Genomic DNA, 15,106 nt, shown 5'->3' on the forward strand with positions numbered 1-15,106 from the left:
TTGTTCTCGAAGTTTAAATAAATCTGTAATAAGATTTGATCTGGTAGATGTTGGTAGGCTTCTTAATCATGTAAGCTGCATTTTAGCAACAGAATGTGGAATATTCATTATTTTTATTGAATGCCTCTTGGATGCTTTCTTGGCACTAACTTCCTTCCAAATTTCTTAGAGATGCCCCCAAGGTGGTGGTGTACCTAATGGAGGCATGCTAACAGGATCAACCATGGGCAAGAGATAAATGTCCGTCAGAGTCATGACTGGCAGTTTAATAGCCACGCCCTTCCTCTCGTTTACCTGCTCTTGCTTATTCAGTTGTCCACATTCTTCTGCCTTGATATAAGGGATACGCTATTAAACTTTGTAATCTTTTAGTAGCTGATCAGAAATGACATGTGTGGCATGTTAAAAACTAATGTTAAAATTGTAAAGATCGCTGTATAAATCAATTTTATGAACAAAGAAGTTAAAACTATCAATGTTAAAACTCTTTCAAAACCCAATTTATATGTAAGATTTTCATTTTTTTCCTGAGCATGCATTCTTGGATATTTCATATTCATTTTACGGTTAGATTTGTGAAAGACAACGCGAGAATTGGTCAAATTGCTAGACAGCCAGGAGCCGTCACTGAAAGAAGGATATATATATATATATATATATATATATATATATATATAGAGAGAGAGAGAGAGAGAGAGAGAGAGAGAGAGAGAGCGAGAGAGAGAGGGAGAGAGAGAGAATAAAAGTAGCTATAGACTCTCATATACTAATTTGATCGGAATTATCTAGCAATCGATTCCAAAAAGATTCAGCTGTTAAGATTAAATTGCAAATATACAAGGCAATTGTATTTTTAAGAGTTCAAAATTCTTATCCCAAACAGGAGTTTCATTTAAGGAATCTCATTTGTTTCCTTCTTTCTCTTTTTCTTTCCCTCTCTCATCCTTTGAAGCATATTTCAAACTCTTGAAAAAACAATTTGGTTTCTACATTTACAACTTAATTTTTACCATCTGATCTCCTTGGGTTTTGGAATTGGTAGCTCTATGATTCCCATCAAAATCTATTATATGAGTTTGACAGCTACTTGTTTTCATCCAAACACACACGCGACATCATAAACTTACATTTTTTTCTTTTATATTTTAGAATTTAAACAATTGGACGTCATTCTGCAATTGGATTTATAGAACGGCTTTAATATAACGAAAACGGCCTTTGAACCTACAAACTTTTACCTACGTAGGCCTAGTAAGATTGTATCTTGCGTAAGATTTGAACCCCTCACCAGCCGTCTATCAACACACTCAGCACACATAAACTTTGACATTGATTTTCACACTTGAACGACTGCTACTGAAGAGGAGAATGGGAGAGTCCCTTACTCTCTAGAGCATCTACCATGGAAAAACGTGGAAGGTTCTTGAATACCTTATAACTTGTTTCTATATATGTGCTTAGCAAATATTCTTCAATAATGTTTTTTATTTGGCTAATTACACGGTTTCCTGGAGGAATCTATATCAATTAGAATTTTAATGAATCATGATGATCTCAAAGAGAACTGTTCTAGTACATAATATGTTTCTTTGCACGGTAAATAGCCAAAACACAACGTTGAAACTAGAGAAGCATTCTTTTAAGAGTCAAAGAAAGATTGAAACTTTACTAGTGCTTGTACCATTAACTAGACCCGATTCAACATGTACCCAGTTGCCTTTCTGCATACCCCTGTACCCATGTTACTGAAGGGGCGTTTGGTAACAAGAACACTGCATTTTTTGGAACAAGTAAAATGTGAAATATCATCTTCTAAATCTCTTTCCAGATCCAATCCATTTGAGACGATACTTTAGCCTTCGACGCCAAGATTTATCACACGAGAAAAGAGATAACTGCTGATATTTCATTACTCATTGACAATGAAAGATAAATGTTTATTTCTTGTTTTCCTTTTTATATTCATAATACTGACATTCTGGGTCACTAGCCAATTACCCCAACTCGTCTCCATAGTATGGGTATTGATAAATTCATCTCTGCTTTTTAATTAAGAATTGCAATGAGTTCTTGATGATAATAGTCAGTGAATGACAATTTTGATTCTCTAGAGTCAACCAGCCATCTAACCAAGGCCATTCACCTGAAGTACATAGATGGTCGAGAAAAAAAAAACAAGGACAAAAAAGATATAAACTAATACTAAATGATGATAGTCATCACCTTTTTCTCCTTGTTGTTTTCTGAGATTGGATGACCATGGTTAGATGGCTCAGTGACTATGAAAAGTTAGAGTCACCCAGCCATGTAATATGCACCGTCTAATATGATGGATGGTTAAGAAAAAAGAAGAAAAAAGTGATAGGCATTTTTGTCATTTAAAATTAGTCTATATGTTATTTTCTGCTATCTAACGAAGGTCATCCATCTAAAGCAGACATATGGTTGAGCGAAAAACAAAGAAAATAATGTGTAAACTAATATTAAATGACGAAAATGTCCATCACCTTCTTCTTCTTCTTTTTTCTTAACCATTCATCATGTTAGACGGTACAAATTATGTGGCTGGGTGACTCTATCTAAAAAGCTAGTCATTATATATATATATATATATATATATATATATATATATATATATATATATATATATATATATATATATATATATATATAGAGAGAGAGAGAGAGAGAGAGAGAGAGAGCCGATAAATAAAAATATATAAGAAAATTTAGGGACAAGAAGTCCCCTAAATACAAAAACAAATCACATAAACAAAATATAAAAAGGGAATATATAAGTTAGTAGCACAATAAAACATAATAAGAGAGGTGGAGAGAGAGTGGACAGATGAAACAACAGAGTCACCCAGCAATAGATGAAGAAGGACGGTGCCGTAGCCGAATAGCAAAGTGAACATCTCCCTGCACAAAGCATGCCACAGATTCCGACGATGAGAAGGTGTCCCTGAAGACCCTGTTTTTTGGGTTCCTTCTAAAGAGAGAGAGAGAGAGAAACAAAGACTATGTTAGTCTTAAATGTGAGTCAGCTATGACACTGCAGGGTCACCGTTTAAGTGTCTCATTCATTTTTCTTACCACGGAAGGGGCCATATGAATTGGAAGTTAAGCTGCCATTGTCATGGTTCTGGTATTATCGGTTTCGTCTTTGGGAACGCACGATGTCGCTTTCGTTTAACAGGTCAAAGAGCGCAACTTCTCGACCAAGAAAAGCACAGACGACAATGCTTGTATTCAACGTGTTAGTGCACGAAAGCCAACTGTTTACCAAACGAATCTCACAAGGGATGCCTGGGTTTGGCAAATGAAACCCATTTTTTTTAGTTTACCTTCATTTGTTTAATCTCAAAATGTCACCTCTTCCCTCTCTGCTTTGAATAAGCAAACAATAAATAATCTACATAAACGACATTCTGCATGACTACCATGTGCTATATATAGTCAATCGATCAATTGTAGGATTCATCTCTCTTAATTCCTCTAACTTAAATCTTGGTTCTCCTTACATCGTTCTGCGTCATCTCTCTCCTAAAGGTAAGTAATTCAATTACCTTTTGTGATATATAATGATACTTTACATGTAATTCGTTTTATTGAGTTAAACTTAGAACACGTTGATTACTTTGGGTGGTCAAAGGAGTTTCCTTAGTTACTAATTAAACTGAACCTTAGTCTTTTGATCTTGGAGAATCCGGCAAAAGATTTGTGGTGAATTATCACGAGTCAGGACCTTATAACAGTATCGACGTCGCCGGATTGTATACTCCGACGCTGAAATGATAGGCCGGGTAACTTGCAAAAATAGGAATAAGTTCAAGAGATTTCATGAACCTGAATCGCATGTTCAAGGACAAGGTTTTAAATCCTGTAAGGAAAACGAGATTTAATAGTTAGTTGGATTCTCCGTGGCATACGATTGGTATCTGATTCTGATGGATATCTGAATCTAGCAACCAGTAAAGATTTGGGTCTTGTAGTTCATTTTGCTGTGAATCTGTACATCTAATAATTAATTGGATTCTATGCCCACTCGTGTCTGCTTCCGATGGATATCTGAATCCAATAATCAGTAAAGATTTGGATCTGGTATTTCACTTTGCTGTGAGTCCAAATTGAGTTTAATTACAAGTGTCTTATCAATTTGAGTTTGATCCCTTTGGGTTTTTTGGCAATTGGAACAGTAACATACCATACTATGTATATGCTCCATAGTACACCAAACATTGACTTGGATCTCCTGGCTCCGGAACTGATTCCCATCTCCTAAACGTCTTCCCCTTGGAGAACTCTTTGTCTTAGATTATTTCATTGGATTTCGTCAGATTTATGAATTCATATGGCTGATTTACTACTAAATCATACTTTTGTCAAAAAAGTCCAAGATAATTTACTGCAATCCATTTTTAGGATACTTGACAGAAATCCTGTAAGCAGCTCAAAGTTTGAGTAATTTAAACGAAATTTTCCTAAATGAAACAAATCCATTCATTTGACTAATTGTGGTTGAAATTAGCTTTGGTTTTCCAAAATTAGCGAAAGATATATCAAACAAAAAAAGAAAAATAAGAGAAGTTCAAATATTTGACAACAAATTGGGGAAATGGAGTAACAATGAGGTTTCATCAGTCTTAAGAGAAAAAAAAAAAACATAAGGCGTTCAGCAATAACAAAATACAAGATAATTTAAAACTCTAAAAGTATAATTAAGTAATGGCATGACACGAATCGATGCTAAAACCATATTATTTTCCATAAATTTAATCAAATAGGTCGACTCTGGCTTGATTCCAATTGATTTTAGCAACATTGGTGCGAAGCAATATAACTTGCCAAAGGGGTACCCATTTCTCACTATTATTATTACTATTGTTATTATCTTATTATTATTACCATGACCTGTTAATTTCAAATAAAATAATTTTTACTATTGTGAACAAGTCTATTTTAATCTCTTAAATTGTAACGCACGTCAGTTTGTCAATCGAATGCCTTGACCAAAAATGTAGAAACACCAAACATGCTTGCCACTCCCCATACCTTTTCTCCAACTCATTCTTAGCCATCTTAATTTACAGATTATGCAAAATTCATCGTTAACCATCTTAGTTTACAAAAAAAAAAAATTCCTTCCTTTCTTCATGTGAGGGGAAACCTCTTGAACAAGGGTTGTAACCCTTTCCTTTCTCCTGCCCCTCATTCAAGGCTGTTTGATATACTCGTCAACTAACGTGTAGTATTATCATTGTTGTCAAGATGTTCGATTGAGATAGAAACATAATAAGAGTGGAATAACGTGGTTCAGCTATTAGATGCCTACATCCATGAACTGAGTGATCTATTTCACTTAATTCTCATCAGCCGAATTACAATATATTCTCTTTTATATATAGCAAAGGCTAGAACCGTTAAGCCAAATAAGAGTATAAGAGCACAGCAGCTGCCTAGAATATTAGCGGCCCATCAATCTGACCAACTACGTCAAGTTCTTCGGGCAAAAAATATCACTAGGACAAAAAAAACATCATTGCTCTCAAACCAACTATCTATCTGATGAAACGCTTAGCGAGAAAAGCAAGGACTTCCATTCCTCACCTGTACATCGTTTTTTCTCTGCCAATGTGCACGTCTTTTTACTTGAAATCGGGTGAAGAATGTGGATGGAGGAAAGACCTGACTTTCTTCATTGATGGTGTTTTTTCAAGGTTGAGATAAGTTATTAACTCATGCACATATCTCTCCTTTGCAGATCTATTGACACATCCCATTCTGTCTCAGACATGAGCACATTTACCGGCATGTTACGCCATTTTAGCCTAAAGAACAGGAAAAAGGATTCAAAAAATCGTGACACCAATAACGAAGAATCACAGGACAGTGAGCTTGGCCTCAACGCAAAATTGATTCTATGCTTCTTAAACCCGGCAATTCAAAAGATTGGAGTCTGGGGCATGGCTGGAACAGGCAAAACCTTGAATGTCACGACGGCACTGGGAACTTTAAATGAATTGAAAAATAAAATATTTGATTTTATCCTCTTCTTCACCGTCAAAGACGGCTTGAGAACTCTGAGAAATGATTTGATGAGGGAACTAGGCGTTATTAAGGTTGATAGTGAAGATGATGACATGAAAGCTGCGGCCTTGTTGTACAGGAGGCTGAGAGGGAAGAAGTTCCTTCTCGTCTTAGATGACTTGTGGGAAACAATCAGTTTAGAAGAGCTGGGAGTTCCTGAAACCACCGAAGAAAATGGCTGCAAGCTCTTGGTGATCACTCGAAACCGCAAACTGTGTGACCGTATGGGCACTCAGGTTGATATCAGGGTGCCTGGTTTTACTGAGGAAGATGCATGGACCTACATCTGTGAAGCAGCCGGCGACGTCGTGAAGCAGCCATCAATCGAGCCCATAGCTAAACGAGTTGCAAAAGAATGTGATTGCATGCCTCTTGCACTTAAAGCGACAATGGAGGCTATGGCGGGCAGAAGCGATGAGGTTTCTTGGCTGAGAATGTTGGGTGATTGGATGCACTTCAGGCCTTCAAGGCGAATCTTCGAAAAGTTGTTCCTGCGTTTGAAGTTGAGTTACGATCACTTGGAAAGTGAACTCCTAAGAAAATGCTTCTTAGCTTGTTCTTTCTATGCAGAAAAACAGGAGGTCAATGTGATAGAACTGATACACTGGTGGATTTATGAAGGCTACATTGACCTTACAGAGGAAATGGCATTGTTGGAGGCTTATGAGAAGGGGGCTCATCTGATAGCAGATCTAAGAGATGCAAGTATGATCCAAGTTCGTGATGGAGGCCTTATTAAATTCAATGATGTGATGAGGGACCTAGCTCTAATTATCAAATCCAAAGAGTTCATAAAGAAGATCGATCAAAAGCTACTCGAAGCACCAGACAGAGAAGCATGGGAAGAAGCAGAGATGATATCACTAAAAGAAAACCAAATAACAAGCCTTGAGCAGAACCCAAACTGTCCCAATCTCACTTGCCTGCACCTCTGTAGCAACCATCAGCTGAGAAAGATCTCCCCAGAGTTTTTTGAGCAAATGCCGGAACTTCGCTTTCTAGATTTGTCATGGACAGGAATTGATTCTCTGCCAAGATCAATCTCTCATCTTGTGAAGCTTCGGTTGCTTGATTTGGACTTCTGCAGGTCCTTGAGAAACATAACAGGTGTAGGGGCTCTCAAGCAACTGATCACTCTTGATCTCTCAGCCACCCCAATAGAAGAGCTACCAGTGGAAATTGGTGAACTGACTCAGCTGAGGCGCCTGCACATGTTTGCCACTGTGCATCTCAAGAGAGTTGCTAGTGGGATCTTGCCCAGACTCTGTTTTCTGGAAATCCTCAAGATGGGAGGCAGTTCCTATGCTTGGCAAAGCGAGGGCCTGGTCGGTGAAGCCAGCTTGCAGGAGCTGTTGGGCTTGAGACGCTTAGATGATTTAGCACTTGTAGTGAGAAGTGTTACTGATTTTGAATTCTTTGACCAAAGTACATCTCTACAGTCATGGAAAGATGACGTTACCATAGAGTGCAGAATCTTAGAGACGTCGACGACTATGAAGTTTGAAGGCAAATTCAACAAGTGGGAGAGCGAATTTGAGGAAGAAGACATGGTTGCCAAGATCCTAGCCGCTGCATCATCGATGGTGGATAAGTATGAAGGGTTCTTTGACAAAGCTTAATTTGGTCGAATTGACTTGGTGTTTAAAATGGGTAGTGGATTCAGAGCTTTTTCAAGGGGCTGGGAGTGAAGCTCCGGATTGCTACTGCTGAGTGGCTTTTGAGATTGAAGAACTTCTTGTTTGTGGATTGATATGTTGTTTGGCTTTCTTTTGTATGAAACTGCAGGAATGGTCTGTTTGATTTCGAATTGCAAAACGTTTGCAATGTCGTGCATAAATTAATTTGTTGAAGATTTGTATAAAGACCTTGTGTAAAAGAAAAGTTGATTTGACTAGAGCTTGCTAAGAGAAAAGAATCCATGTTGGGATCTGGTATTCAGTTCCACGTTTGACTATGAATCCAATCTCAATCCTACGCAGAACCAAAATCGAAGTACAAGAAAATGATAGATTTTAAACTAGCTTGACAAGTTTGGATTTAGTTTCAGAAAATCAATTTGGAGTCGAACACTCGATCCACATCAAAATAGGTTTGATTCGGTTAACTTGAACTAGGTAATAGCCATATCCAAATAAAAAGTAATTTATTCTACCCCATTCATTTTAATTGTTGCTAGTCGTTGATACTCGAAAAATGATCGACGATGTACCATATCATGTAATCTTGCACGTTGTCACAGAATCACATATAATTTGAATTCAAATCCAGAGCTTTCTTGAGACAGTCCTGCATCTCCACTCAACATCTGAATCTCCCATCTGGACTTCGGATGCACTTCTTTTAGGAAGCACAGTTATTTTCATTATCTTCGATCTGTCTAAAGCTGCACCTTTGGCGCCGGTGAGAAACCAAGTATCTGCAGGGAACAGAGTGCCAAGCAAACGTTTAACATCTAAATGTGTAAGAAAGAAACAAGAGACAAGTTTTTATGTGGTTCAGTGAAGCACACCTACGTCCACGAGAGAGACTCTTCCACCGTGTGTGGTGGAGAGGTTCATTCTACTATTTATAATGTTACACTTGAGACTTCTCCTTGATTTCAGGAGAGATTATAGTCCTACCATGATTGCTCTTGCGAGCTGTACATATACGTTTCATGTTGCTAATGTCTTGGGATTGACTTTCCCTGTTGAGTCGTTGCATTCTTGGATCCTTATTTGTAACTGTGGCCTGATTCCTTCATCGTCATCTTCTTTAGTAACTGCCGTAATCTGCAATCTGGCTGATTTATCATTTTGTGTAATGGTGGCCTGATTTCCTTCATCGTTGCTCTGTTCTTTAGTAACTGACGTAATCGGCAGCCTGGTTGATTTGTGATTTTGTGTAACTGGCACAACAATCTTCATTCTAGTCGTTTGATGATATTGATTATATTCCTTTACCGTTTCATCCCCCCTCAAATTGGGCGGGCCGTTAGCCAGACCCAGTTTGTCTCAAAGTGAATTAAAGTGGTTGCTAGACAATGCCTTGGTGAATATATCAGCAAGTTGTTGAGAGGATGGCACAAATTGCGTGGTAAGTTGTCCAAGCGTGATCTTTTCACGAAGGAAATGATAATCCAACTCAACATGTTTCATTCGAGAGTGAAAAACTGGTTTGATAGAAACCTGTAGGGCAGACATATTGTCACAATATAAGATTGGAGTGCAGGCTAGATATATTCCAAGATCTTTCAATATATATTGAATCCATGTAAGTTTGGTGGCGGCAGAGCCATAGATCTATATTCTGCTTCTGTCATAGATCGAGCGACAGTAGGTTGTTTCTTAGCTGCCCAAGATATACAATTTGTGCCAATGAAAGTGCAATATCTAGCAGTTGAGCATCGAGTGTCCTTGCATCCTGCCCAGTCTCAATCAGAGAAGCATGAAGTTGAAAATCAGTCAGAGGGAGAGAGTACAACCATCAGAAATAGTTTCGTGAATGTAGCAGAGTATAAGTTTAACAAGCTGAAAATGACTATTCTTTGGTGTCTGCATATACCGACTGACATAATTAACACTGACTGATATATCGGGCCTGGTAAACATCAAATATTGTAGCCCCCCAACCAAACTGTGAAACAGTGTTGGATCTGAAAAAGGTCCATCATGAAGAGGTGATTGATAATGTTGAACTAAAGGGGTGATGACTGGTTTACAGCCAAGAAATTTTGCACGTTCGAGAAGACTAAAGGCGTAACGCCGTTGATTTAAGAAACAGTCCAGATTTAGTCTTAATAACTTCCACACCTAAGAAGTGATGAAGATATCCAAGATCTTTCATGGCGAACTCGATACTCAACTCTTTAATAATTTGTTGAAGAAGGATACTATTGCTTCCTGTTAATATGGTGTCGTCAACATAAGAAGGAGAAAGATAGTACCTTGAGCTTCTTGATAAACAAACAATGAAGAGTCTGAGATGCTGGCGTAAAAGCCTTTGGTTAACAAGGAGCCAAACCGATTGTACCAAACTCGAGGTGCCTGGGGAACTCCATATAAAGCTCGGTGAAGTCGGCAGACATGTGTGGTTTGGAAGGATCAATGAATCCTGGTGGCTGTTCAATGAATACAGTTTGATCCAAGTTGCTATGGAGAAACACATTTTGACATCGAGCTGCTTAATGTCCCAATTGTTGGTCAAGGCAATAGTAAGAACAATGCAATTGTAGTCGGTTTGATAACAGGAGAGAAAGTTTCCATAAAGTCAACACCAGGAATTTGGTTGAACTCGCGAGCTACCAGCCGTGCCTTCAAGCGTTCCAAAGTGCCATCACTTTTTAATTTGGTTTTAAAAACCCAATACCACATTCATGTTTGGTTGTCGAGGAACTAGAGTCCAAGTTTGACAATAGTGAAGTGCGTGTAATTCCCCTTTCATCGCCGCGACCCAGCCATCATGCATGAGAGCATCTTTCACCGTTTTGGGCTCTAGATGAATACTCATAGTGAGCAAGTAGCAAGGATTAGGCTTAACGACACCAACCTTTGCTCGAGTAATCATGACATGAGAGTTGAGGATGGAGCGGAACTTGAGTGGCTGCGGCATGGAGATCGAGAGATGGTTCAGCTTGAGGTGGAAGCTTGTCACTAGAAGATGGTGAGGCTGCTGCAATAGGGGATAGCACAACTTGTTGAATCAATGAGTTTTCGTGAGGAGAAGATACAGCAGTGTAGCTAGTAACATTCTGGAGTTGGAGCTCTTCATGATGCATACAAGTGGAGGAGCCAACAACAAGCTGTCTATCCACATTCTGAGTATTATTAGGGGGCTCGGTCTAATCCCTGAATGTTGTAGGTTGCAGTTGATATTCAACTTTGGAAAATAATATGCCAGGCTTGTGATACGGAAAGTTAGCTTCATCAAAAACCACATGCCGTGAAGTATATATACAACCAGTAGGAGGATATAATCTGCGATAGCCTTTGTGAATGGAACTATATCCCAAGAATACACAAAGTAACGATCTTGGTTCAAATTTATGCTTGGCATAATCTTTCAAGTAAGGAAAGCAACGACTTCCAAAAATACCAAGGCATGTATAATATGATTTCTTTCCAAAAACACATTCAAATGGTGATTTCATTTGCAAGGTGGGTATAGGCAACCGATTGATTAACCATGCATCAGTCAAGAAAGCATCGACCCAATATTTCATGGTATATGAGCATGGAAGAGCATGGTGAGACCCAACTCAACTATGATCGATGACGCCGTTCAGCCAGTCCGTTTTGCCGGTGGCGTTTTGGGGCATGACTTAATATGTCAGATGCCATGATTTCTCAAATAATTTTCTAGGATCCGACTATTAAATTCACCTCCTTCATTGGTTTGAAAATTTTTTAATTTTGTTTCGAATTGACGTTCAACTAGTTTGTGGAAATCCATAAACACTTGACAAAGTTCAGATTTGTGTCGAAGAGGATATAACCAAACAAATCTTGTAGCTTCATCAACAAATATAGCATAAACTGAAATTTTTTTGTAGACGTGATAGGGGCTGGTTCCCATAAGTCACAATGAACACATTCAAGAAAGATTTGAGAATGCTCTTCTATAGGAGAAATGGAAGCCGACACATTTTGGCAAGCTGACAACTAGAACAAACTGACATTCTTGATTGAGGTCCACTCACCTCAATATTATTTTTGCTAACAAGAAAATCAACTATCCGATGATGAGGATGGCCCAAACGTTGATGCCACTTTCTTTATTGATTGACTGAAACCTGTTGGAAAAGAAGACTGCATGTTGTCGATCCTTGGAGTTTTCTTGAAATGCATAAAGATCTCTGGTTCTACTGCCCAACGCTATTAGACGATTGTCCCTCTTGTCCTTAACAGAAAAACCATCAGTAGATAATTGAAAAACATATGGATATTCAGACGTTAACTGCTGATAGAGACTAAATTTTCTTAATTTGAGCACAACTTAGAACTTATTGAGCGGTCATGCATTTTTTTCCCGTTTTGAATATCAGCATTTCCAATTGAGTGATACTTAATTTTTCACCATTTCCCACATAATTGATCGTTACCATGATATTCAGTATAGTTTGTAAGTTTATCTGGATTAGACTTATATGTGTGGACGCCCCCGTATCAGGAAACCATTTGCCATCATGGTCCGTCAGCTGTCTTCATTGCTGCCAAAGCGTGGGTACTTCCTACACTTGGAAGCGTGATTGAATCAATGCCAACAATTAGCAGCATTGTGATTCATTTTGTGGCAGATTTGACATTGAACACCTTTGTTCTTGTTTTGGTTCTCTCCGCGTCCACCATTCTTGTCTGATTGAATTGAAATTGTCTTCCTCCTTGGGCCGACTGAAAATGTCCTCCTCCTTGGGTCGACTGAAAAGCTCCTCCGGCCTCCTTGGGCCGCTTGTGTGAATTCTCCCCTTTGAGTTAAAGAACTAATTTCTATTTATTTAAACTTGGAATTTGAATATTTTCTCTGTAAAGTGCAACCTGCTGACTAGTATCCTCATGATACATACTCCGCATAGTTTCATGATCTGGAGTAAAGCTACCACATCTATGTAGGATGGTGTGGGGGTTTCATCATGTGGTGGTAAGGAATCATATTCGTGTTCCAATCCACGAGCCAAAAAATTTGGAATGGTCTTCTATAGGCTTGCCTATAGCCGCAAGCTCGTCACATATCTTCTTGAACTCACAAATAAAATCAGCAATAGACAGATTTCTTTTCTTATAAGTCTCAAGCTTTTGCATAACCAAGTGTTCCTTCTTGACATTTATGAGAGAAATGTGTCATAAGTGTATGTCATACCTCTTTAGATGTTTGAAGTCCAATGACGGTACCCCATGACTTCTTCTGCAAGAGTGCCGGTGATCCATCCACGCAATAGTCGATCTGATTTTTCGCCATGCTTGATAGATTGGATTCACTCGTTCCTCCCACCGTACCGTCTTCTTTGGTGTGATGGACTGTAGGTTCGGGCGCAGCTGTCTCTCCTTCAATGAACTCAATCATATCTTGGTCTCAATGACTCGAAGGAGTTGGGTTTTCCATATCAAAAAATTGGTCTGGTTTCAACTTAATGGTAAGAAAGTTTGTGACTTTAAGTTGTAAGGGTATGGGTAAGGAGAAGAGACGGTGGAAAGCCATTGAAGGTATACTAAAAAAAAACTCACGGTGCAAGACCCTAATGCTCTGATACCATGTGAAAGAAAGAAACAAGAGACAAGTTTTTACGTGGTTCGGTGAAGCACACCTACGTCCATGAGAGAGACTCTTCCACCGTGTGTGGTGGAGAGGTTCATTCCACTATTTATGATGTTACACTTGAGACTTCTTCCTTGATTTCAGGAGAGATTATAGTCCTTTCATGATTGCTCTTGCGAGCTGTACATATACGTTTCATGTTGCTAACGTTTTGGGATTGACTTTCCCTATTGAGTCGTTGCATTCTTGGATCCTCATTTGTAACCGTGGCCGGATTCCCTTCATCGTCATCTTCTTAGTAACTGTCGTAATCTGCAATCTGGGCTGATTTATCATTTTGTGTAATGGTGGCTGATTTCCTTCGTCGTTGCCTTCTTCTTTAGTAACTGACGTAATCGACAGCCTCGTTGATTTGTGATTTTCTATAACTGGCGCAACAATCTTCATTCTAGCCGTTTGATGATATTGATTATATTCCTTTACCGTTTCCACTAAACGGGCATGCCCATCGAGTTTCCTGTGTGATTCCTCGTTTTCAGCAAGTCTATCAGGTTGAGGAAAAAGGCACAAGTTGGAAAACAAGCATAAATCCTCAGAAAAGCAACCCCAAGAAGTACAATGGTTCTGCTCCTGACGAATGAAAGTAAATTGCGAAACCAATTTCTTGGGTTGTACAACTTTAACTTGTTATCAAGATTAGCTCGGTGATCGATTAGGAAGATCTATAATCGACCACTTAAACCTTTAATGATCTCTCGTTTCAAACGAATTATTCAGAGGTCACAAATGTGCTCATCCCCTGTTTGCCTTGAACAAGAAAAATCTTCCTCACAATTCAAGGATCCAAAACAGCAGTGTGTGTTGCACCAAGTAATTAAGCGGTAGCTTAACCATGATGCGCAGCAGTGGGGGTTTACTCCTCAAAACGATACTACATTTTCTCAATTTGTAAGCTCCGACGACTGTAAGATCCATCGTCCCGGTAGCCGTTTCCTTTGCTAGCATCTGGGTAACTTCTTCTGCCTCCTTCTGTTCTCGAAGAACCAACACCCGATGCGGGCATTTGATTCCAACTCTCCACATTCCATTTCCCTTAACAACATTTCTCTCCATTGCATTCCCCTCCGATCACAGATCAAAAAATCATCCTTTGAGACTATAAACCGAGTACTTGTCACGGACTGCCCCCTCCAGAAACGCTCGAAGGACGCTGAAAGAACCCACACTCGGCACATTTGGAACAAGGAAAGATATTACTGCCGTCCCGTTGGGGCTCGAACAATTCAGAAATCCAGGAAGGCAGAGCTTTACATAGCCTTCAAAATTCGCCTCCTGAAAACAAACATTTATAGTATAATAAATTGCGATTAGCAAACCAAATTTAATAAGCCACCATTCAGAAGGCACAATTCTCTCTTTGTTTACCTTCAGCCTGTTCCACAAGGCATCGGAAAGGCTGGTGCATTCTCTAAGATCCAAGTCCTCCAAGCATTTCAATTTCTCAAGGCCAGGAATGTCGACGAGATTCCCGCACTTGTTTAGATTTAATTCTCGCAGCATATTCAAATTCGAGACATCTGAAATTGTCTCCAGGGCCTCGCAGCATGTGGCATTCAGATGGATCAACGATGGTGGTGTTGGGTCGGGTCCAGCCTCAAGAGAACCTGACCCGGCCCGTCACTTAAGTGACGGGCGGGAGAAATAAAGGGGAGGGCACTCGATGGTGCCTCCCATTCTTTTCTTACGTCTCTCTCTCTTTTAGGGTTTTCTTTTGGGAAAAGGAAAA

At 39.1% G+C, this 15,106-nt stretch overlaps 1 protein-coding gene across 1 annotated transcript in view; it reads left to right on the forward strand.

The window, feature by feature from the left end:
• Positions 1-5,966: 5,966 nt before the first annotated feature.
• LOC116263671 (disease resistance protein RPS2-like) overlaps positions 5,967-15,106 on the forward strand; it is a 38,764-nt gene continuing 29,624 nt past the window's right edge. Inside the window, exon 1 of the mRNA XM_031643402.2 lies at positions 5,967-6,122. Within this exon, the coding sequence (XP_031499262.2) occupies positions 5,967-6,122 (156 nt within the window). The remainder of the gene's footprint in view (positions 6,123-15,106) is intronic.

This window comes from Nymphaea colorata, chromosome 11, assembly GCF_008831285.2.
Source record: "Nymphaea colorata isolate Beijing-Zhang1983 chromosome 11, ASM883128v2, whole genome shotgun sequence".
NCBI classification, from domain to species: domain Eukaryota; kingdom Viridiplantae; phylum Streptophyta; class Magnoliopsida; order Nymphaeales; family Nymphaeaceae; genus Nymphaea; species Nymphaea colorata.